Below are 23,672 nucleotides of genomic sequence, written 5' to 3' on the forward strand. Positions count from 1 at the left end.
GTTTAATTGTGCGGCCAGACTGGGGGGCAATAAAATGATTTTACGATCATTTTCCTGCCCCCCGATTTTCTTTGTCGTTCGTGGGTCTCAAAAGTAAAACAACAACTGGAAAGTTTGAGTTGATTTTTCCGGACTCTTCAGTCAGGTGGCCACTGAAAATCCCCTGGGACTGGGGGTTTCCTGGCCGCTTTCCTCGCTGCACTTCCTTCGACTTCCTTGTCTGCAGTTTGTGGCTGACTTTTGCCCAAAAAGCGACAAAGCAAGAAGCAGCCGGCTGGGTTTCCCTTATGACGGGTTCTTCCTTCTGGAATTGCCCACATCAGCAAGTCACTTGCAAGTAGAGTCAATAGCAACATGGCAGAGGCAACTTGGAGGGAACAATGCGGACTGGGGAAGCCGAGTTCAGATGCAGGTGGCTTACAAACATTGCAGGAGGAATACTCGTAAATTGTTTCTTCTGGGCTTGTTGGGCTGATTGAAAAGTGGAAGGGCGGCGAACATTCAATAACAAGAAGCCGTTTTGCCTTTAAACTGCAATTGAAATATAAAAACAAGTCTTGGGATGGCAGAGATGTGAGAATAGGCATCAAAGTATCTAAAATATCTTTTTGTTTCATCCAATGGTTTGGCTACGAATCATATTTAAACTCAACAAATCATAAATATCTATATCCACGAATACTTTATTTGAAAACCAAAAACATATTTGTATTTTTTTATTAAATCAACAAAATTAGATATATAAATGTATGTATATTTAGGCAACGCTCCTGACACATTAATATCAGTAGTCTATCTAAAAATTAAATATTTATAAAATCTATTATTATACCACTTTGTCAATAAAATTTAGAACAAAAACATAAAATCCCGCATAGAACATCTTGTACTTCAGTTAACATAAATCAAAATATTATGTTTCAAAGTAAATTATTTTCTCATAAGTAACACAACACCTTTATTTAATTTATTTTCCAAAAGATTTTGCGTAGCAGTATTCACTTTTCAGCTTTCGCAAATTGCTCAGCATTATGGTTGTGTGTTTACTTGAACAGAAAGTAGGCAACATGGCCAAGTAATGCAGAGCATAACCATAAAAAGCCGAGGCTCCGTGACTTCCCCCATCTGAAAGCCACAACCACAACAGAGTTCTGGGCTCAGACCCTCTTTCCTTTTTCCTCTTTCCCCGAAAAAGGTCCTGAAGGATGTGCTCTGGCTGGGTGTCTGCAGATTAAGATGAAGGCCGCGATGGCTCGTCGGTGTCTCTCCTATTCTGCCCTCGGCCATGATTTAATTAAAGTCTACATGTGCTAAGTAGATTTTATTCTTTGCTTGCTTATTTGGTTTATTTGCCTATTTTACTGAGTCTTCTGCTCGCTTTCCGCCTGCTGGCCATAATTGATTTAGGCATTTACTGCATTAAGCTATGACAAGCCGGAAAAAGTTCCTCAAACACCAAGAATTAAGTCGGGAAAAGGGAAGCGGAGAAATTATCTTTGATTTATTAGAGTGACGTTATCCTGTAAAATGTAGAATCTTATTAAATAGTTGATGAATTTTCACGGGCTCGAACACATTTTGTATTTGTAAGTATTCAAATAATATGATGCTGTAAGTTAAATGACCAATTATAATCAAATGGCTTTCCTGCCGATTATATCATCCTACCTTTACTTTCAAAACATTTCAATAGCGCCCGTCTACTTCTGACGAAATAATTCTCCTAATCAAGTTATGCTTCTTTGTTGACCACGTTTGATTTACTATTGCAGATGTAAACCATATGATACCCTCAGTTTTAATAATCTTAATTACGGTTGGTGAAACATTAGATGGCCACTTGGCAGTGGGTAATTTATAGCTTTAAGGACCAATCTACCCGTACACATAATTAAAGTCTCAGAGAGGAGAATTTCATACCCGTAGAATTGAGTTATACCTGTGTGAATAAACGTGAGTGCAACTTACATAATGATTTAACTCCAGGATGCTCTTGGATGGCAGGACTTAAATGTTGATGCTGCATTGTCCATGCTCTGGAAATGCTTATCATTATTACGAGGATTGGCGTAGCGATGCTGCCGATGCATTTGACTTCCATGGCCATGGTCCTTAAGCCAGCTGGTAATGCTTGATTTTACTTGGGTATATCTATTGACCTCAACCCCGTTTGTTTGAGTGTAAGCTTGTCCCTCAAATTTGGGTATTTGGCTTCACATAACTGCAAATGGATTGGTGGAGAACATACTCAATCGATTTTAAAGTGCGTTCTATAAAGAGAGGAGAACATTTAATTATATCAATTATTTTTGGAAAATATTTGCACTGATTAATAGATAAAAACATAGTTTTATTGATGCTCTTTAGGTGGTATTTTGCTTCAATTGATAGAACTTTTTTGGGTAATAATTTATTTAGAGAAAGGCTTAATTATTAAATAAACGTATATCATATGGCCAAAATAAGTTTAAATAATTATATTTTGTCAAAATATAAACACATGTTAAATGTGTTATGCATTTTCGATCTAAGTATTGACCCATTTTATTTATTTATGATGTTTAAGTACCATTATGTGCGTCGATATAATACATTTTATAGCTATAAAATAAAAGTTGAACCACATTTAAATACATAATTTTTAAATTATACCATTTGAAATCTCCGAATGGTTAACCCTTATGTTTAGGGTGTAACGACTTTTTTATGATATACCCCCGCTTATCCTTTCAAATCTTAACTAAAACAGCGAATAGATGGAAGACTTGTGTGCAAATTAATTAATTATCCATCGAATTCAATGTTCGAGCATAATTTAACTTAAGTAAACATTGATATTAACCGTAGGCCTTCATAATAAATGTCCCTCGTCCGCATCATTTATCCCGTATCAAATTGCTGTGACATTTATTTTATTTTTAATTCTGGTTCGAAATTTGTGTTTGTATTTGTTAAGCCCCCATATATTGTCTGTTGGCCAGTTGCTTATCGCCACCATGTCACGAGTATGGTATTCCTGTTCTGTCCTGCGACCCTTTATCCAATGCTAACCACTGCATTAATATTTACATCCCGCTCGGCGCAATCAAATAGTTTTTTATTGGGCCATAAAGTTGCATAAAGGTGGGCAGCCCTATAAGGCTGTTGCCTTGATCACTCGCAAATATGTGAAGGCCAAAAACCAATTAAAATGTTAATTTTTACACAAACGGCAGAGGGCTCTGCAGCGTTACATTAAATTTCAGCCCTCAACAAGCGATCCACTAGATATTGTACCCAGTAAGGGTTCCCATGCCCTCTGACCCTCCAGGTAATCACGGCACTTAAATGCTTTTATGCTGCTGCTGGGTAATGAGCTGTTGGCTGTTGCGACGCCAATCAAACAATGGTCATCAAATTAACATGGAATCAGCTTAAAGTGCGTGCTGCAATTGTTATTTGCATGGTATCGACGGTTAATTGAATTTAGTGGTTGGCGCTGCACAGGAGAAATATGCTTTCGGGCTTATTAGATGATTTAAAACAAATTAACAACCACTGCATACGTTTGCAATGCGATAATGGTGCATTTATTATGCTATTATGTTGGCTCAACCCATTAAAAGTGCCACAAACGCAGTCATTCATCCATTTAATGGTTATGGTAGAGCCACTGAAATAAAAGTGAGCACACCTATCAACGTGAGCATCTGAATTTTGTCATCCGTAGGGTACCGCAGGAATAAATACAAGTTAATTAAACAAACCAGACTGCACATTAATCACCTGGCCATCGGCCAAAAAGCCACAAAATCACCTGGAGACCACTTGATCTTTAAGAAGAAAAGCCAGACGAAAAAGCTCGAAAGCAAATTCAATTAGAAAAACAGAAGGGGCGGAGAAAAGGTCGAGATGGTTCGATTTTAATGCCGTTTTTTGAGGTTGTCTCTGGACATACATATGCCCTTTATAAGGATGAAAGATTAATGGGGGACAAGCTCATCTACTTCTATTTCTTCAAGCGGCACTTAATTAATGGTAAGGAAGGGGCGCATGCAAAAATCCTGCCAGGTCCTTGACCTTTTTCGGAACTTTTAAAGCCAGCTGAAAACCTGACCATAAAGTGTTCTTTAAATGTTAATTATGTGTCAACTTTAAGGTCCTTATATATAATATAATTAGATTTGTTCGTTAAGTCGTAATAATGGTGGTAAGTAAGAAAGCAGAGGTCTAAGTAGACATTTAACAAGCAGGTCTGTATTAAATTCATTTAAAAAGCTTTGAATTATTTCGTAAAAGTAAGGAAACATCAGAATTTGTCCAAGAATCGAATGTTTATTTCCGTGAAAGTTCTTAAAAGTTTTTAACCACACTTATTATGGCCTGTCGAAACTACAACCACCTTCGTTTCGAGGTGCCTGGAACTAATTACCCACCCTCCTTACTTCAAATCACCACAAGAACTCATAAGAAATCACGGCTCATTTCAAAGTCAATCCATAACACGCGTGCTCATTAGGTTGTTTGGCTTTCTCCGGTCTTACACTTTTGAGAAAAAAAACTGGATGGAACTTCAAACGCAGATAAGGCGAAGATAAACTTTGAAAAACTTGGAAAAACTTTGATTTTCGTGCAAAAGTAACAATCATTTCTGCGGAAAACTCTCGGTTGTTTATGCAACTGACACGAATTTGATCTGAGGTGTGCAAAAAAATGTGTTTTGGACCCATTCCGATCCTATCTCTGAGCGTGATATTACCAAGAAACCTGAGTAACAAATGCATTTTCGATTAGCATTAAATCACGTTTGCCGTCCGGCTTTATTTCCGATGAAACAAAAATGTTTTCTTGATTTATCTGTGGTTTACTTTTAGGAAGATGAAAGCCGAGCTCGCTTAATAAGTATATTAACTTAAAGTAAGGCGTTTTTCCACTCACTTTGGGTTCGAATATCTCCGCCAAACGAATATCTCCATTAATTTTCTTTTTTAAGTCAGTCAGTATTTTATTGGATTTGCTTGATTGGTAGGTTGTACTGGGACAATATCTTTCACTGGCCGCATAAAGCGGCCTCCGATTGGAAACTTCACTTCTGCTTTAAGAACACTACACTGAGCGAAATTGAACCGAATCAATCCATTACCTATACATAGTGTCGTCACGCACTAGTTGAAAAAACATGCGAAACGTGGTTCCACGGCATTTGAGTGCTGCCCCCCGCGAGAAACCGCGACACCGCAGTCAAAAGCGACCACTACGAGATATCCTTTCGGTGCGATAAGAAGGACTCGAACTCAGAGCCGCGCCAAAGGACGAAACACGTGCGCCGCGACTTGGAATTCAGTTGATACTGCGGCATCCGAGGCCGGAGCTTTCCCGTATTGTTGTTTCCTCCTCGCTGAAGTAACCGTTCCGAAGTGAGCCGATGAGCCGAGTCCCGCGACCCACGAGCAGCACACAACCAGGATCAGGATGGGGGCACTCCGAAAGCGTCCACACTGCGGCGAATCGAGAAAATCCTTGTATTCTGAGAGGGGCTGTGCTTGAAAGGAGAATCGAAATCCCTCTATTTTAGCAACTGCAGCTTCCCAGCAAGCAAGCAGTACCGTAATATTTAAAGAACAATTATTTATATTGTCTACCAAAATTCAACTATTTATAGAAAACAAAACAAACAAAAAGATATTTGGAGATATATGAAGATTTAAGGCGGATCCTGGACTTGGCCATGAGAAGGAACAAATTTTATGTGGATTAGTTTTTAAACAGCACAAGCGTTACCCACATAAAATGCACTTTCCCATTGACTTTCTGTTTTGTTTTGTCATAAATTGTTCGACCCTTCCTCTAACAGCTATATAATATAACTAGTAGTCACGTTTTTATGAAATCCAATATATATGTATATATTTTAAATTTTTTGTATTCATTGGATTCAATTTTTTTTTAATGTTTTAGAACTTTGTTTTTAACTTTTTTGAAATAAAAATGCGGCTGTGCAAAAAAGTTCGGTAATTTTCAAGCCATCCAAAGTTGCCAGAAAGGTTTTTCGGGCCCGAATGGCTTGAATTCGCCAAGCCTTGTTCGAATTCAATTCGCCTTGTTCCCGCCTAGTGAAATATTTAGCACAAAGCAGTATGAAGGGAAATTTTTAGAACACAATACCGCAAGCAAGCAGACTGTAAAATTTTATTGCTTGCACGTAAACTGCTTATACTCTTTTTCGTTCTAAAATAACCCTACAAACTGCTTTGTTCTAAAAAAAATTTCCTCGGGAAATTCGAACGAGACGGAGCGAATTTAATGGAGACGGAGCGAATTTATTCGAGACGGAGCGAATTTTATCGAGACGGAGCGAATTGAAAAAAAACCATTGGGCGGTCTGGCAGCCTTGGCCAGGAATTGACAGACATGGAAAACGTCCGCAAAATAAGAACAAATAGCATGTTTTTTCATATATTGTATATTGAGCAAAATAAGATATGCTTTGTTCACCGAAAAGATACTTTTTTTTATATAAATATAATACAAAGCAAGTTTAAGCGATCAAATTTATTAGTGTTTTTTTCCGAAATCGTCTTCAGAGCAAAGCCATCAAAAAGTGTGCAACGTTAGAAGTTCAAAAGATTTCTCCCATCGGCTTGACAGTAATATCGTGAACCTGAAAGTAGAGAATAAAATTTGATGCCATGTTATTATTTCGTACCAAGAAGGAGAGCTATTGGTTTTGGTGTTTGCGAACGTTACTTGCTTTGCTCAAATTTCAAACCTCTAGCTCGAATAGTTTTCAAGATCAGTGTTCTGACAGCTTTCTCGTCCGAAGGACAAATCTACTGGCTAGTTTTCTGATAGCTCTACGATTTTAAAATGAACTATGCCCACCTGAACGTGAGATGGGGTTCCCAGAGCGTACATCACAGCGTCCGCAACGTTGATTGGTTCCAATCTGGCCATGTCCTTTACGTAGAAATGGATCTCTTCCGGGAAGATGTTCGTGTTGACGGCGCCAGGCGAAATGGCGGTCACCCGGATTTTCTTAGAGTGCAGCTGGAACTCCTGACGGTATGTCTCGGTAAGGGCCGTGATAGCGAACTTGGTGGCCGGATAGATGTTAAACGAAGGCAGCACGTCGATGAAGTTGAGCACCTGGTGTCCGGCGATACTGTTGATGATGAGAACGTGGCCCTCGCCACCTCGCCGCTTCATGCTATTAAAGGCCTCGCGGGTGCACCAGATCACACCCATCACGTTGGTGTCCAGGACCTCCCTGAGTTTCGGCGTGTTGCCTGCAGTGACCAGTTCCGTCTCGCGGGTAATACCAGCATTGTTCACCAGCACGTCCGCTCCCTCCAGCTCCCGTTCGATCCACTCGAAGGAGCTGATCACTTGCTCCTCCTTGGAGACATCGCATCGCCGCGGAATAAAGTTGGCCTGCAGATGCGGGGGCAGACCATCTCTAAGCTCCTTCAGCTTGGCCTCGCGACGTGCCAGGCCCACTACCCGTAGTCCAGCTCCGATCATGACCCGGGCACAAGCGGCTCCTATGCCACCGCTGGCACCAGTTACCACGGCCAGTTTGTTCTGCCAGCGCTGCATGCCTTCTTGTGAATGAAAATACAATGGAAGTCACAGCCCGGCACCAAGTACACCAGAAGCAGTTGCATGGCTTCGAGATTAAGGTCAATCATTATCGGTCAAATGTTATGGCTGCCAAGTTCGCTGAACTGCGGTATACCTGAATTCGGAGAGGGAGAAATTTAATAATTTATACCGGGTACACAATAACTTTTTTGTATGCCCTTTTTAAGGTCATACTCTCACTTCAATAAATTCTTCCTTTTGGTATCACTAAAGCATAGCACAAAGAAATGGCTACATTTTTTTTGGGTCAATCGATGGGTATTGACGAGAGCAATACATTTTAGTTTAACTTTTGTTCTAGCACTTATTGTTGTTTGTGTGCGTTAGAGCGGGCGTGGCGCATTCCTGAAATGAACTTGCCCTGCGTAATAATCTCTAGAATCTGCATGCTTAGTTTCCGAGATCACAGAATTACTCTACGAGTAACGGGTATTAAGGGCGATGCGGACAAATGCCACAGGTTAATAACCTATTCGTATATATACCAGAAATAAGCATCGAAACACTTAATTTGTTAAAATACGATGCTCCGATCCAGAGTTATTCCAAAAACAAGAATAAAAAATAGACATTTTTTAAAGGCTTATAGTTCCTAAACGACTAAAGCGACGCTACTTACGTGCTTTCGCTAAAAAGTTAATTAAATATGCTAATCAAGCTGCCTTTGTTTAAATGGTCTAAATACAAAAGTTTAAAAATTGTAGCTAAAGCTTTTTCGCTACTTTTTGATATTTTGTCAAGAGCAGCTTGTTCTATTTATTTTTAAACTTTAAACTATATAGCCTTCGGGAATCCCTAAGTTCTAAAAAATAGAAATGAGTGTTCAAAAGATTTTGAATAACAGAAACTGCAACCCGCTTCAGCTCAGTATAATTGACATTTCATGCTTATTATAATGCATAAAACCCTTTTCAAGTAATAGGAACTCCCTTTATGATTCTAGCGTCCTGGACTGCGAAATATTGCATTAAACTGCATGAGATTTAGAACTTTTGGAAAAATCGGTTAGTTTAAAGTTGTTCTCTACTTTCAATATTGCGTTTATCACTACGCAATTTGTCAACATTAATTATTCGCAATTAACATTCGACATGTCCTAAGATTGGCTTTGCTTATGACCCTTTTTTATTAGAGAGCACTTAAAGCGACCTCTTTAGTCATTCCGCACTTATAAAACCCATATGACCAATATGTTGCAGAAGGAGACTTCCGTTTTAGTTCAAACTAAGACTTCGAGGAAGCTAAATCAACCTGAACTGATAATCGTTTACAATACTCAACATAACTACATATTTTGATTTTGCGATCTTATAGCGTGGGTTAAGAAGATAAAAAGCAAATTGACAATTTGAACCGCGCGGATTGAAACATTCCGGTGGACTGGTTGAGAAACTTGGAACGCAGAACTTACCGACCCCATCTCAAATCTTGTGAGAAGTGAGAGAAAACTTAATGAATGAATGAAAAAACTTTAAAATTGGAAAAGATATTGATGTATAAAAAAAACATTGTAAAAAAATTCGTTTATTTTAAAAAATAAAAAACGGATTTAATAATTTGGATACATCATAAACTCACATTAAGCAGTCGGAATATGTGCAAACAAAAGATTCAGTTCAGTTTTGTTTTACTTTTTTTATTAATATCTTTGTTTTTCAAGTTATTTAAATGATGTTTCTCAATAATTTAACCTTTCTTTTTAGCTCAATTTTTATATAGATAATGGACGCTGAATTCAAAAATGTTTTTATAAATAAAGATGAATAATAAAACTAATTGAAACATGCAACCCAGTTATCTTTGTTAATATTTTTTAAGTACTTAAAGCCTATTTAGACTATGGGGGTATTTTAGGGTTATTGGCTCAACCCTGTTTATTTTCACACAGGTTTTGCATTGGCAACTAGAAGTGTGCCAAAGTTGGGTTTGATATTCCTTTGGTATATTTAGTATTTCTTTGCTATTGTCGTTGATTCATCACCAGAGAAACTGCACTCGAGTTCAGATAGAAACACTCAGCCGAACACGAATATAAAAACAAGTCGAGTGCCTCGACTATCAGATACCCTCTACTCTGTTACAAGTAAAAAAAAGGTATCTTTTACTCTACGAGTAACGGGTATAATTATTGTTTATGTACGTTATTTTCTAATTTAGTTTGAACGCAGTCCAAGGCGAAATAGTTTTAAATTATGAATAATTTACCTTTAGAGCATTCATTACAGGCTTAGATAGAGACATATATATATGATAATATAAATATGAAGACATGGTCCCTTAAGCTTTTGAACGTTAACTTTAAACCTTATAACTTATTTGCTATTAAATTATCGAGGAATTTTTAAATACAAGAAAACTAGCAGAAGTGCCCATCGGTTTTCTCAAATTTACATCCGCAAATTTAAAGAACTGGCCGCAGCTGTTTGAAAATTCAACAGGAACCACTCTGGGTCGCTTCCTCAGTTGCTGAAATTTTCGGATGCATTTTTAACAATTTCGCAATTTAATAGTTCAAGATTAAAAGAAACCATAACTTATCAGGTATAAAGTTGTTAGGGTTTTTGAACACTAAAAAAATGACATTTATCGTTAGCAGGTTGCTATTCAAACTACATATTATTTCTACTTTGACAGCTCGGATGACATTGTTAATATGTCAAATATTTATTGTTTGTAATTTGCTTTTATTATGAGTGATTTAAATTTGGTATAAAAAATACATTAAGCAACATTCAATCTGGCTCTATTTCAACAAAAAAAAGCTCATATTTCAAGTGTTATAGAAAAGCTAATATTTTGCATCAATAATTTACATCTATGCAAATGTGCTCAGAGATGCAGAATTTGTCGTTTAAAGAACAATCGATAACAAGAGGAAATGAAAAAAAAAGTTTCAGCCCTGGGCGTGGTCAAATCTCCTGGCCATTTCCGTTTCCTTTTCCTTTTGTAACTTGACCGGCAATACTTCAAGTAACAGTGTTGAAGAGAGTACAATTTTTTTAAAGTAAAAAGTGTAAAAATAGGTTGATAAATAAAATTGATTTACCACCAAATACTGGAACGGCTCGCGGACGTGGACGCGGAAAAAAGCCCGATGAAAATGCGAACCGAGGAATGGCTCCTAAACTGGTAAGCCTGTTCTACTTAAAATATTTATTTGGAAAATTACATATGCAGAGTGTAAATTTGTTGTGAACAAAAGATATACATAGGAACATTTGTACTTCATAGTAAAGATATTCAGGGTAGTCCGCAAAATATAGTCTATTCAAGACCTCTTTGCTTAGTGTAAATGCAAACTAAGCAAATACTTAGTAAACACTAAGCAAAGAGCTAAAAAAGTGCTGTCAAATAGCAAAAACAAAACATTTGGCTGCCGTGTGAATGTATGTTTGCGACCCAGCCATAAGAAGTACACACTGGTCGGCAAAGCACTAACACTGCAGAGATTTCGCATATCGCATGTAAATATGTTAATCAGTGTGAGAATTAGATAGTAGAGCACAGCTGTGAACCCCGGAAATATTTCCAAAAATTCCTTAAGATAAATTTATAGAAGAGAATAAATATAAATACATCAAATCAAGATATGAAGGAGGGACTGTTAACCATTTTAAAGGCAATATTATTGAAATATTTACGTATGGATCCCTTGCCATTAATTTCCAGACATCATGATATTTTGACTTAAAAGGAGAGTATAAAGTAAAAGATTCACTTAAAGTTGGGTACATAAATATGTACAGCTGTCTTCATTGAAATAGCAGTGCATACGACCTGCACGTATAAAATCGAAAAAGACTATTATAAACACATCATTGAAACAAAACTTTTTGAAAAATTATTTTATTTATTTATTTTATTTAATTAATTTAGCAATAAAGGCAGCCGTGGCAGCAGTGCAGGCTGCTGGATTGGCGGTTGTGCAGAAGCCACACGTGCGACGCAGATGCCGCCACCAGCAACAATTGCGGCGACCCCCCACATGATGCCACCACCACCACCACCTGGACAATGGTGGGGGGGTCCTGCGCCGCAGGGATATGTCGCGCCGGCAGCACCTGGTCAGTGGTGGTATCAGCCGGCGCAGACATATGTGGCGCCACAGCCACAGTGGTATCCGTATCCTGCACAAGGATACGGAGCACCACCGCCACTGTGGTACCCTGCGCAAGGGTGGCATCCTGCGCAGGGATACGTGGCGCCACCACAACAGCAGGCGATGCCACAAGCGCAGGCGCCACCACAACAGGCGATGCCACAAGCGCAGGCGCCACCACAACAGGCGATGCCACAAGCGCAGGTAAAACCTCCGCTACAAACTCCACCACAGGATGTGGTGTCGGAGGAGGAGCCGGAGAAGGCGGTGGAGGAGGAGCCGGAGGCCCAGGCTGCCATCCCCCCGTTGGCCCCCATAATTCTGTCGCCGCGGCCATCAGCAGGGCGTAGGCGTCCTGTCGCTCCTCGGGAGCGGCCAGGGCGCCCATATCCAGCACTGGGAACGCCCCGTCTTTCGTTGCCTCCCATTGCCATCGAAGTCTCTAAGTGGCCACAGCTCCCCACGAAAGAGATGCAGAGGCACTTCGATGGCAATGGAAGGCAATGGACGACGGTGCCTTTGCAGTGCTGGATGTGCTGGCAGAAATGCGGTACTACGTTTAAAGCCAGGCGCCACACCTGCTTGGCCTCGTCCTTGACGTATTCTTGCCCCTACTGCCCCTTCAGCTCCGTGGTGAAGAACCCTAGTGGGCATAGGGGTAAGTGCGAAGGGGACGGGGTCACGGCTTATTTGCCGGATGGCCCACATGCCACCCTGCGGCGACATTGGGCGGCCATCAACAACGGGGAGGTGCTGCAGCCTTCGAGACAGTCTTCCGTGTCCCCAACGAACCGGGAACTCAGTGAAGGGCTTAATGCCTTGCTGTAAGTATTCATAAAATTTGATTTGATTTTTAACTTTAATTATAATTTTTATATTAATTTCAGAAGCGGTTCCTGAGCGACTAAGGGCATGGAGGCTCCCGAGCGGCCCCACCGCGGTGATTGCGGAAGCAGGTAAGAGAAGCGTACGCTAGACGGGCATAGAGATTAAACAAATATTTTCTTGTTCTTTGAGATCACCATCCATCCCGGCATTACCCGCTCCGAACCAAGCGCCGGCCGCAAACGCCAGAGAGTTGTGGTGAGAAAGCACCCGGATTGCGGATTTGTTTGTGCAATTTATCTATATTACCCAAATGTTTAACTTTTTTTTTAGCCCGCAGAACCGACACATTCCACTGGCTGCGAGATCTGCGAGGACGACGTGCTCCTGTTCGCCGCCAAGGAGAAGATCCTGCTAATGCTCCTCGCCGAGTCGGAGGAGTATGTGGTGCTGCCGCCTCCATCGCCGCTCAATCGACCCGAACGCGCCGGCAGCTCAGCTCGGTGGATCCCAGCTTCTATGCCAACAACAGTATTGCGTCCAAACCCAAACGAATCGACAGTCTCCAATGACGAGACCCTGTCGCTGTCCAGCGTTACACCTTCGAGTGCAAAGAATTCGGCCTTGTTCAAGGAGTTCTCGAGAAGGACCGTGAAGGTCAGTTCATAGCCACCACGCCGCAGTCGCTCATCTCCAAGATGATCAACCGGAACAATATGCCATATGCCATTTCATTCGGATCACGACGCCCATGTTCTATTCGATATACGCCTACCGTCCAACCTGCCACGCCTTCATGTCCTTTGCATGGCGGTGGTGGCTTATGTGGTCTATTAACTAATCCAAGTGTTCAAGGTGAGTGTGTAATTCTAGTGATTACATCAGATCCGGTGCGTAACTAATAAACAAATTGGTATTATAATTACAGTGGCCGACGCTGGAAAAGAAGTACTGGCCCACCTAGCTGAGGATAGCAGCCGCCAATTGGTTGAACCGATGGCATCTGCTGCGGCCGGAAAAGGAGCTCTGCAGCATGAACCGCATGGTTGCGCAGCTTATGGACCACGATATAAAACTCTTCATATACGAAGCCCAGAAACTGAACGATACCCATTGGTTCTCCACGCATTTGATTAATCTAATCCATCATTGCGTTCAGCTGAAGAGCTACTTTGATCAGAACAACATGTGGGTTAAATTGATTGAGATTTGTATTTATTCGAAAGATAATATTTTATATTTCTTACCCACAGTGATCTTCCTGCCCTACGTCATTCGATGATCTATGAGTACGGCAGCTATCTGATGACGTCCCACAACCTGTGGCAGTTGGGCATCGACTATCTAGACTGTTGTGTTTACAAACCCTTTTTGTTTTCATATTTCAAACTAATGGGTTGTCTTTTCCATAGCATTACTCGAGAACTGGAAACATGCTCTGCCCGGACACCATAGCCAATGTGGGTGGCCGAATGTTCATCTCGCCGCGCTTGGTTTTCCTCTCGAAGTACTATGAGTTTTACGAATTTTATCGGACCCGCGATTTTCTGTCTGCCTCTGAGCTTCTAGTGAATCTCCTGGAATCCAGAATCACCCCAGATTAGTAAGCTAATAAGTTAAAAATGTATAAGCTTCCTTAACAAACTTTCTTCCATTAGCTTTTGGCTCTCGCTGCTTATCGACTCTACGCCTCTGCTGGCAACATTCCCGATTACGTGCAGCCGCCTTTCCAGCGCTCGCCTAAATCTCGGCCAGGAGCACTGATCACCGGCGATCGCCAGACCTCACCGGACAACTACCAGATCATAGGACTAAGTGGGAGCACCAATAGTGTCTGTTCATCCGAAAGGTTGACTTGATTGTTATAATCTCGTAGCCGAAAGTTCATTTTTTTTGGTAATTTAAATTTTATCAGAAATACTTCTTATTGAAAATGCAATAATCAGAATCAGAACTACATGAACTTAATGACTTACCCTTCTTTTACATGCCCTCCTCTCACGGAGACACAGTGGCTGGAGTTCCAGACGCCCGACGGTCGAATTTCAAACAGCGTCCGCATCAAGGAGCTCATCTTCCGTGGCGGCATCGTGCACAGCTTGCGGGCAGAGGTGTGGAAGTTCCTCCTTAACTATTATCAGTAGTCCGATACCCAGGTGGAGCGGATCGAGCGCCATAAGCAAAAGTCAATTGAGTACTACAATTTGAAAGCCCAGTGGCTGGCCATTACGACGGTGCAAGAAGCGAACTTTTGCGGCTATCGGGAGCGCAAGTGCCAGATCGAGAAGGATGTGAAGCGCACAGATCGGTCGCTGCAGTTCTTCGCCGGCGAGGATAATCCCAATCTAGCTCTGCTGCAGGGTATCCTTATGACCTACGTGATGTACAACTTTGATCTTGGCTATGTTCAGGGAATGTCCGATCTGCTTGCTCCCATTTTGGAGATCCAGGTGAATGAGGTGGATGCCTTCTGGTGCTTCGTGGGCTTCATGGAGCTGGTGTTCACAAACTTTGACATGGACCAGGCGGGCATGAAGACTCAGTTTGCCCAGGTCCGTCGCCTGATCGAGTTTGCCAATGCTCCACTGTTCAACTACATGCGATCCCACGATTCGGACAACATGTACTTCTGCTTCAGATGGCTACTGGTGTGGTACAAGCGGGAGCTGAGCAACGAGGACGTCCTTAAGTTGTGGGAGTGCCTGTGGACTCGGCTGCCATGTCCAAATTTTCACCTGCTCTTCTCGGTGGCCATTTTGGATCAGGAGACGAGCGTGATAATAGAGAGTCAGTATGAGTTTACAGAGATCCTGAAGCATGTCAACGAGCTGTCTGGCAATGTTGATGTCCAAAAGACCTTGCAGATTGCTGAGGCCATTTACCTGCAGCTCAAGGCCTCGGAAACACTTCCCAATGACATCCGTTGCATCGTAGGGGAACCACTTCTGCCAACAGCCGCCGGCGAGAAGGTTGACGGAGGCTTGGTAGATGAGGAGCCTGCCTATTCGGATGATGGCTTCGACGAGCTAGTAAGGGAACTCACTCCCGAAGAAAAGCTCCGCCAGCAATATTTACTGGAAGAGGCCGCCAAATATTGTAGATCAGGCGATGGGATACCTGTCCATCCAAACCCTCCTCCAGCTGACCAACTACCATTGCACCATTCAGTTTGTGGGTACTGTGAATACAACGCTTACATTTAAGATCGAATAGCTTCTTTCCCAAACGAACGGCGGCTCTCGCGGCTGTCCGGAGCACTTCCGGCTGAAGCTGCTCCACCGATCCACGCAACAGCTAGAGCAGGATCTGTGCTTCGCCAAAGAGTGCGAGGTCACAGTGGAGGGTCCGCCGCAGTACGATCTCCTCAAGCTGCAGAAGTTCGTGGCCAGTGACTTGGAGAAGTTTTTGCTGAAACTCACCGACAACTCAGAGATGGAGCGCCTGTGGCATGCGGATGCCCGCATCCTCGCCAACTACGGAGCAGCCGATGTCGTGGGTCCTTGTTGAGTTCGAAATTATTGTTATGATCCACTATACACCCGCAACCCAATCCCATACCTCGATCTACGATATGAGATTCATAATTGTATAAATTTAATCTTAATGCAAGTGCTTTTGTGGTCACCTCACCCATATAACCGCTAAAACTTTTAATAATTAAAAACAAGAATATATAATAACAAAGCCTTTTGTTTATCGCGACGGCGGTTTATTATCGGTCATGGTTATATGGACTGCAATTGTGATAAACGCTGGCACCCGTTACCACGGCCAGTTTGTTCTGCCAGCGCTGCATGTCTTCTTGTGAATGAAAATACAATGGAATTCACAGCCCGGCAGCAAGTACACCAGAAGCAGAAGCAGTTGCATGGCTTCGAGATTAAGGTCAATCATTATCGGTCAAATGTTATGGCTGCCAAGTTCGCTGAACTGCGGTATACCTGAATTCGGAGAGGGAGAAATTTAATAATTTATACCGGGTACACTAGAACTTTTTTGTATGACCTTTTTAAGGTTACTCTACGAGTAACGGGTATTAAGGGCGATGCGGATAAATGCCACAGGTTATTAACCTATTCGTATATATACCGAAAATAAGCATCGAAAGGCACTTCATTTGTTAAAATACGATGCACCGATCCAAAGTTATTTCAAAAACAAGAATAAAAAGACATATTTTAAAGGCTTATAGTTCCTAAGCGACTAAAGCGACGCATACATACCTGCTTTCGTTGAAAAGTTAATTAAATATGCTAATCACGCTGCCTTTGTTTAAATGGTCTAAATACAATAGTTTAAAAATTATAGCTAAAGGTTTTTTGCTACTTTTTGATATTTTGTCAAAAGCAGCTTGTTCTATTTATTTTTAAACTTCAAACTATATAGCCCTCGGGATTCCCTAAGTTCTAAAAAACAGAAATGAGTGTTCAAAAGATTTTGAATAACAGAAACTGCAACCCGCTTCAGCTCAGTATAATTGACATTTCATGCTTATTTTAATGCATAAAACCCTTTTCAAGTAATAGGAACTCCCTTTATGATTCTAGCGTCCTGGACTGCGAAATATTGCATTAAACTGCATGAGATTTAGAACTTTTGGAAAAATCGGTTAGTTTAAAGTTGTTCTCTACTTTCAATATTGCGTTTATCACTACGCAATTTGTCAACATTAATTATTCGCAATTAACATTCGACATGTCCTAAGATTGGCTTTGCTTACGACCCTTTTTTATTAGAGAGCACTTAAGGCGACCTCTTTAGTCATTCCGCACTCATAAAACCCATATGACCAATATTTTGCAGAAGGAAACTTTCGTTTTAGTTCAAATTAAGACTTCGAGGAAGCTAAATCAACCTACACTGATAATCGTTTACAATACTCAACATAACTACATATTTTGATTTTGCGATCTTATAGCGTGGGTTAAGAAGATAAAAAGCAAATTGACAATTTGAACCGCGCGGATAGGAACATTCCGGTGGACTGGTTGAGAAACTTGGAACGCAGAACTTACCGACCCCATCTCAAATCTTGTGAGAAGTGAGAGAAAACTTAATGAATGAATGAAAAAACTTTAAAATTGGAAAAGATATTGATGTATAAAAAAAACATTGTAAAAAAATTCGTTTATTTTAAAAAATAAAAAACGGATTTAATAATTTGGATACATCATAAACTCACATTAAGCAGTCGGAATATGTGCAAACAAAAGATTCAGTTCAGTTTTGTTTTACTTTTTTTATTAATATCTTTGTTTTTCAAGTTATTTAAATGATGTTTCTCAATAATTTAACCTTTCTTTTTAGCTCAATTTTCATATAGATAATGGACGCTGAATTCAAAAATGATTTTATAAATAAAGATGAATAATAAAACTAATTGAAACATGCAACCCAGTTATCTTTATTAATATTTTTTAAGTACTTAAAGCCTATTTAGACTATGGGGGTATTTTAGGGTTATTGGCTCAACCCTGTTTATTTTCACACAGGTTTTGCATTGGCAACTAGAAGTGTTCAAAAGTAGGGTTTTGGTTGGGTCTTTGATATTTCTTTGGTATATTTAGTATTTCTTTGCTATTGTCGTTGATTCATCACCAGAGAAACTGCACTCGAGTACAGATAGAATCACTCAGCCGAACACGAATATAAAAACAAATCGAGTGCCTCGACTATCAGATACACTCTACTCTGTTACAAGTAAAAAAGGTATCTTTTACTCTACGAGTAACGGGTATAATTATTATTTATGTACGTTATTTTTTAATTTAGTTTGAACGCAGTCCAAGGCGAAATAGTTTTAAATTATGAATAATTTACCTTTAGAGCATTCATTACAGGCTTAGATAGAGACATATATATATGATAATATAAATAAGAAGACATGGTCCCTTAAGCTTTTGAACGTTAACTTTAAACCTTATCACTTATTTGCTATTAAATTATCGAGGGATTTTTGAATACAAGAAAACTAGCAGAAGTGCCCATCGGTTTTCTCAAATTTACATCCGCAAATTTAAAAAACTGGCCGCAGCTGTTTGAAAATTCAACAGGAACCACTCTGGGTCGCTTCCTCAGTTGCTGAAATTTTCGGATGCATTTTTAACAATTTCGCAATTTAATAGTTCAAGAATAAAAGAAACCATTACTTATCAGGTATAAAGTTGTTAGGGTTTTTGAACACTAAAAAAATGACATTTATCGTTAGCAGGTTGCTATTCAAACTACATATTATTTCTACTTTGACAGCTCGGATGACATTGTTAATATGTCAAATATTTATTGTTTGTAATTTGCTTTTATTATGAGTAATTTAAATTTGGTATAAAAAATACATTAAGCAACATTCAATATGGCTCTATTTTAACAAAAAAAGCTCATATATTAAGTGTTATAGAAAAGCTAATATTTTGCATCAATAATTTACATCTTTGCAAATGTGCTCAGATATGCAGAATTTGTCGTTTAAAGAACAATCGATAACAACAGGAAATGAAAAAAAAAGTTTCAGCCCTGGGCGTGGTCAAAAGTCCCGGCCATTTCCGTTTCCTTTTCCTTTTGTAACTTGAGTCAAGTTGCGTCACTTGGATCAAGTTACTTTACCTGAAAAACTTCAAGTAACAGTGTTGAAGAGAGTTCAATTTTTTTAAAGTAAAAATTAAAAATAGTTTGATAAATAAAATGGATTTACCACCAAATACTGGAACGGCTCGCGGACGAGGACGCGGAAAAAAGCCCGATGAAAATGCGAACCGAGGAATGGCTCCTAAACTGGTAAGCATGTTCTACTTAAAATATTTATTTGGAAAATTATGCAGAGTGTAAATTTGTTGTGAACAAAGGATATACATAGGAACATTTGTACTTCATAGTAAAGATATTCAAGGTAGTCCGCAAAATATAGTCTATTCAAGACACTTGCAACACGTGCGAGTGAAAGGGATAGTGAGATCGCCGAACGACGTCAACGGATTAAAAGCCGATCTATTGGGCAGCCCGACTAGATTGCCATGCACCATGATGAATAGATTGTTGAAGTTGTGGACTTTAGTTAGAATTTGTCTGTATGCAAGCCAAGAATTGTTTTTCAATTTATGTTTTTAGTCAGCATTTATGTATAGGACTTTAAAGTTTGGTTACACTTAAACATACAAATTTTGCTTTTCCCCCGAAAAAGATGGAAGCTCGATAACTCCACATCACTTACAGGTGACGCTGCAACGCTGCTAAGTCCACAAAAAAACACAGGTCCTTCATCGAAATATATGTATTAACATCTTAGTTTCACATTTCTTCAAGTATTCATGAAAGGACTTGCACAATAATGTATTATATAAAGTTTAAGTTTGGCTAGTTGTATATAAGTATACATACATTCAAAATTCAATAGGTAACAAAAATGATACGAAGACCAAATGTAAAAATATTTCAATAGCCAAGAAGCTGTGCTAAGAAATTAGTGTGGGCAGAATAAAAGTGTGTTTAAAATTTACTTAACCTAAAAGTGAGTCCACACCACTAGATCCCTTGTCCTAACCGTCATGAACTGCGCGTGGTCTTTTAAAGGCATGTAAATGTGGACTGAGATCAAACTTAATTTAAAATAAGTTGGACGTAAATACTGCTTTTTGATCAACTGGACATAAGTATTTTGTTAGTTATACAATGATACTATGAACGTATGTACAATGTACATTCATGCGTATGTTTATTCTACATAGCCCAATGTACATACTTCACACTCTTCCCATAAGACTTATGGGATGTGGCCAGCCTTTTGCGACACAAAATGTTTAAAGAGTTTTAATAAATTAAATTAATACTTTTTCTGCACCAAAGTCTTACTTTGTTGTACTTCAAATCAACTTCGTAACAAATGTGATATTGCAAATAGTATAACACGTTAAAAAATAAAAAATTTGTAGGGCCAGTCCACGCATTCTTCTCAATCGGGAATAAATGAAGCCTCAGGAGGGGAGTGTTCATTCAGCGATGTCCCAGTAAGTCAGCAGGAGACAATGCGCAGTTTGGAGACCAAGTCGAGCGAGTTTGAAGCTCAGAGCTCTGAAGGTCAGTAATGTTGTATTATCTTTTTAATTTGATTTTAATAGAACCCTGTTACATTAATCAAAATAGTTGATCCCCGTGGATCTGTGCGTGGACGTCGTCTGATCACGGATGTTGTACCCTCCCGCCCACAGGGACTGGCAACCAAGAATGGAGTATCTGGAACGAGAATTACTGTTCAGACCAACTACTTCAAGCTTTTGAAACGCCCGACATGGACCATCTACCAGTACCGCGTTGATTTTGTTCCTGATGTGGACAATACGCGTATACGTCGGGCCTTTATGAACCATCATCGAAGCCTTCTGGGCGGCTACATATTTGACGGAACCATTCTATTTTGCACCACTCAGTTTAAGCCTGTGCAAAACAGTCCCTATGTTCTGGAGCTTGTGACACAGAGTCGTGAGGGGGAAAACTACCAGATTAAAATCAAGGCTGTTGGGTCCGTAGAGGCAGCTGATAACCAGCAGTTCCAGGTCCTCAATCTTATTTTGCGCAGAGCCATGGAGGGCTTGAACTTGCAGCTGGTTTCTCGCAACTTTTTTGATCCTAAAGCAAAGGTTTGCTAGTGAAATTCATATTTACACTTTTATACTTATTGAATTTTTTCTTTTTCTTCACTACTAACAGATTAATTTGGAAAGCTACCGCATGGAACTCTGGCCTGGATATCAGACATCAATTCGTCAACACGAAAGTGATATATTGTTGTGTACAGAAATAGCACACAAGGTGATGAGAACCGATACCCTGTATAACATTTTATCCGAGGCTATTCGTGACAGTGACGATTATCAAACCGCCTTCAAACGTGAAATAATAGGTGAGTTAATCCCTGGAACCCTATCATATTTAATATTTAACATAATGCGTTTCTACAATATTTAAAACAGGCATGGTTGTTTTAACTGACTACAACAACAAAACCTATCGCGTTGACGATGTTGACTTTAGTGCGTCGCCATCATCTAAATTTAATACCAAGGATGGTGATATTTCTTATGTGGAGTATTATAAAAAGGTAAAATACAAAAGTACAAATGTTCAAAAATGTCTGAATTAATTAAATTTTTTAGCGATACAACATCACAATCCGAGACTTCAAGCAACCTTTGGTGGTGTCTCGTCCCACCGAGAAAAATATCCGTGGAGGCGTTGATCACCTCATTATGCTTATTCCCGAGCTGGCTCGGGCAACAGGAATGACCGACGCAATGCGCGCCAATTTCCGGTAAGTTCAGAGTAGGATTTTAGTTTTAAAACCCCTTCAAAGGTCGCTATTCGTGTGACTAGGTTGATGAAGGCCATGAGCGAGCATACCAGACTCACTCCGGATCGTCGCATTGAGCGCCTGCGCATCTTCAACCAGCGATTGAAGTCCTCCAAGGAAAGCACTGAAACGCTGAAGTCCTGGAACTTCGAACTGGACTCCGCCTTGGTGGAAATTCCAGCTCGCGTGCTGCCAGCGGAGAAAATCGTGTTCGGCAACAACAAGAGATTCCTGTGCGACGCTCGCGCCGATTGGACCAACGAGTTCCGCTCCTCCTCGATGTTCAGTCACGTGGACATCAAGAGGTGGCATGTGATCACTCCGGGTCGAAATTTGCGCGAGACCCAGGAGTTTGTTAAGATGTGCATCCGGGCAGCCAACGGAATGAGGATGCATATCTCTGAGCCTCACTAGTAGGTATTACAAAACTATTTGTGAGTACCTAATTTGATGCACTCCTTTTTGTAGCGATGAAATCAAGGACGACCGTAATGGCACTTACTCTCAAGCGATCGATAACGCCGTGGCCAAGGACCCACAGATAGTGATGGTTGTGATAAAGGCTCCTAATGAAGAGAAGTGCGTTCTGTTTTTAAGATTATGCTGAGCTAGTTTTAACTTTTTTCCCATTGCCTAACAGGTATAGCTGCATCAAAAAACGCACCTGCGTGGACCGACCTGTGCCGTCGCAGGTGGTGACATTGAAGGTGATTGCACCTCGCCCGGAAAAGTCTGCTGGCCTTATGTCGATTGCCACAAAGGTGGTTATCCAGATGAACGCCAAATTGATGGGAGCTCCTTGGATGATCGAGCTTCCAGTTCGCGGCTTGATGACTGTCGGTTTCGATGTGTGCCACTCATCGAAAAACAAGAACAAGTCATATGGGGCTTTGGTAGCTACCATGGATCAGCGGACGTCTAGCCGTTACTTCTCGTCGGTGACTGAGCACATGAAGGGCCAAGAGTTGTCCGACCAAATGTCGATGAATATGACGTTGGCTCTTAGGGCCTACCGGGAGCACCACGGTGCCTTGCCAGAGCGCATTCTTTTTTTCCGCGACGGCGTCGGTGATGGCCAGCTCCACCAGGTTGTGAACACCGAGGTGAAGGTCCTGAAGGCCAAGCTGGATGAAATGTACAAGTCCGCAGGCAAGGAGGAGGGTTGTCGCATGGCATTTATCATCGTGTCCAAGCGCATTAACTCGCGCTACTTCGTCAACAAGCGTAATCCACTTCCGGGCACAGTGGTGGATGATGTTATAACCTTACCAGAGCGTTATGACTTCTTTCTGGTGTCTCAGGCAGTTCGTCAAGGAACGGTTTCGCCCACCAGCTACAATGTCATATCCGACAACATGGGACTGAGCGCCGACAAGCTGCAGATGCTTTCCTACAAGATGACCCATATGTACTACAATTTCTCTGGAACTGTCAGGGTCCCCGCCGTGTGCCAGTACGCCCATAAGTTGGCATTCCTCGTGGCCGAAAGTATTAACCGCGCGCCTTCAGCCGGATTGGAGAACCAGTTGTACTTTTTGTAAACACCATGCCGACAAAATATTTAGAGAAGAATGCGAAAATGGCATGTGAAATATCCGTTACTCCTCTGAAACGCTTTATTCTAGTGTAAGGCCTGGAGTATTCGTATATATATTTTTTTTTAATTTTATATATTTTTACGAAATAAAGTTAAACGGATTTATGATAGAAACGAAAAATGTATATAAATGTTTTCTTCTGAACACACATTCTCAAAAATAATGAAATAATGAACACGTAAAAATGGGA

At 40.6% G+C, this 23,672-nt stretch overlaps 5 protein-coding genes across 7 annotated transcripts in view; 3 read left to right on the forward strand and 2 right to left on the reverse strand.

Moving 5' to 3' along the window:
• dpr2 (defective proboscis extension response 2) overlaps nt 1–5,337 on the reverse strand; it is a 45,577-nt gene extending 40,240 nt beyond the window's left edge. Inside the window, exons 1-2 of the mRNA XM_017090497.4 lie at nt 4,918–5,337; nt 1,969–2,270 (exon numbers count right to left, since the gene is read on the reverse strand). Coding sequence (XP_016945986.3) covers nt 1,969–2,107 — 139 coding nt within the window. The 5' untranslated portion in view covers nt 2,108–2,270; nt 4,918–5,337. The remainder of the gene's footprint in view (nt 1–1,968; nt 2,271–4,917) is intronic.
• Nucleotides 5,338–6,495: 1,158 nt separating this feature from the next.
• Nucleotides 6,496–7,770, reverse strand: LOC108010503 (farnesol dehydrogenase). The gene is made up of 2 exons (XM_070994420.1): nt 6,862–7,770; nt 6,496–6,640 (listed from the first exon to the last, which is right to left on the reverse strand). Exons 1-2 carry the CDS (start codon nt 7,573–7,575, stop codon nt 6,599–6,601), a joined length of 756 nt encoding a protein of 251 aa, XP_070850521.1. The 5' UTR covers nt 7,576–7,770; the 3' UTR covers nt 6,496–6,598.
• A 2,949-nt stretch (nt 7,771–10,719) lies between these two features.
• LOC108021469 (protein aubergine-like) lies at nt 10,720–23,440 on the forward strand. 2 transcript variants are annotated; one of them, XM_070998564.1, is made up of 9 exons: nt 10,720–10,749; nt 20,470–20,614; nt 20,681–21,174; nt 21,245–21,437; nt 21,508–21,635; nt 21,691–21,845; nt 21,908–22,297; nt 22,353–22,463; nt 22,525–23,440. In XM_070998564.1, the coding sequence occupies exons 1-9, from the start codon at nt 10,735–10,737 to the stop codon at nt 23,423–23,425; spliced, it is 2,532 nt and encodes an 843-aa protein (XP_070854665.1). In that variant the 5' UTR covers nt 10,720–10,734; the 3' UTR covers nt 23,426–23,440. The 2 variants fall into 2 exon arrangements, with proteins under 2 accessions (XP_070854665.1, XP_016945698.4); XM_017090209.4 differs by lacking the exon at nt 10,720–10,749 and adding an exon at nt 19,211–19,318.
• Nucleotides 13,525–16,228, forward strand: LOC118879787 (nuclear pore complex protein Nup75-like). 2 transcript variants are annotated; one of them, XR_011605415.1, is made up of 4 exons: nt 13,525–13,732; nt 13,798–13,895; nt 13,957–14,147; nt 14,203–16,228. XR_011605415.1 is itself a non-coding variant. In XM_070998605.1 (3 exons), exons 1-3 carry the CDS (start codon nt 13,578–13,580, stop codon nt 14,058–14,060), a joined length of 357 nt encoding a protein of 118 aa, XP_070854706.1. In that variant the 5' UTR covers nt 13,525–13,577; the 3' UTR covers nt 14,061–16,228. The 2 variants fall into 2 exon arrangements, 1 of the variants encoding a protein (XP_070854706.1); XM_070998605.1 differs by having other exon boundaries at nt 13,957–16,228.
• Nucleotides 14,203–16,228, forward strand: LOC108007864 (TBC1 domain family member 15-like; the record flags this gene model as incomplete). The annotated part of the gene is given in 1 exon segment (XM_065865295.2): nt 14,203–16,228. A coding segment is annotated over 1 exon segment (1,545 nt), but the record flags the coding sequence as incomplete, so codon positions are not given.
• Nucleotides 23,441–23,672: the final 232 nt, after the last annotated feature.

The sequence above is a fragment of the Drosophila suzukii genome, chromosome 2L, assembly GCF_043229965.1.
Source record: "Drosophila suzukii chromosome 2L, CBGP_Dsuzu_IsoJpt1.0, whole genome shotgun sequence".
NCBI lineage: Eukaryota > Metazoa > Arthropoda > Insecta > Diptera > Drosophilidae > Drosophila > Drosophila suzukii.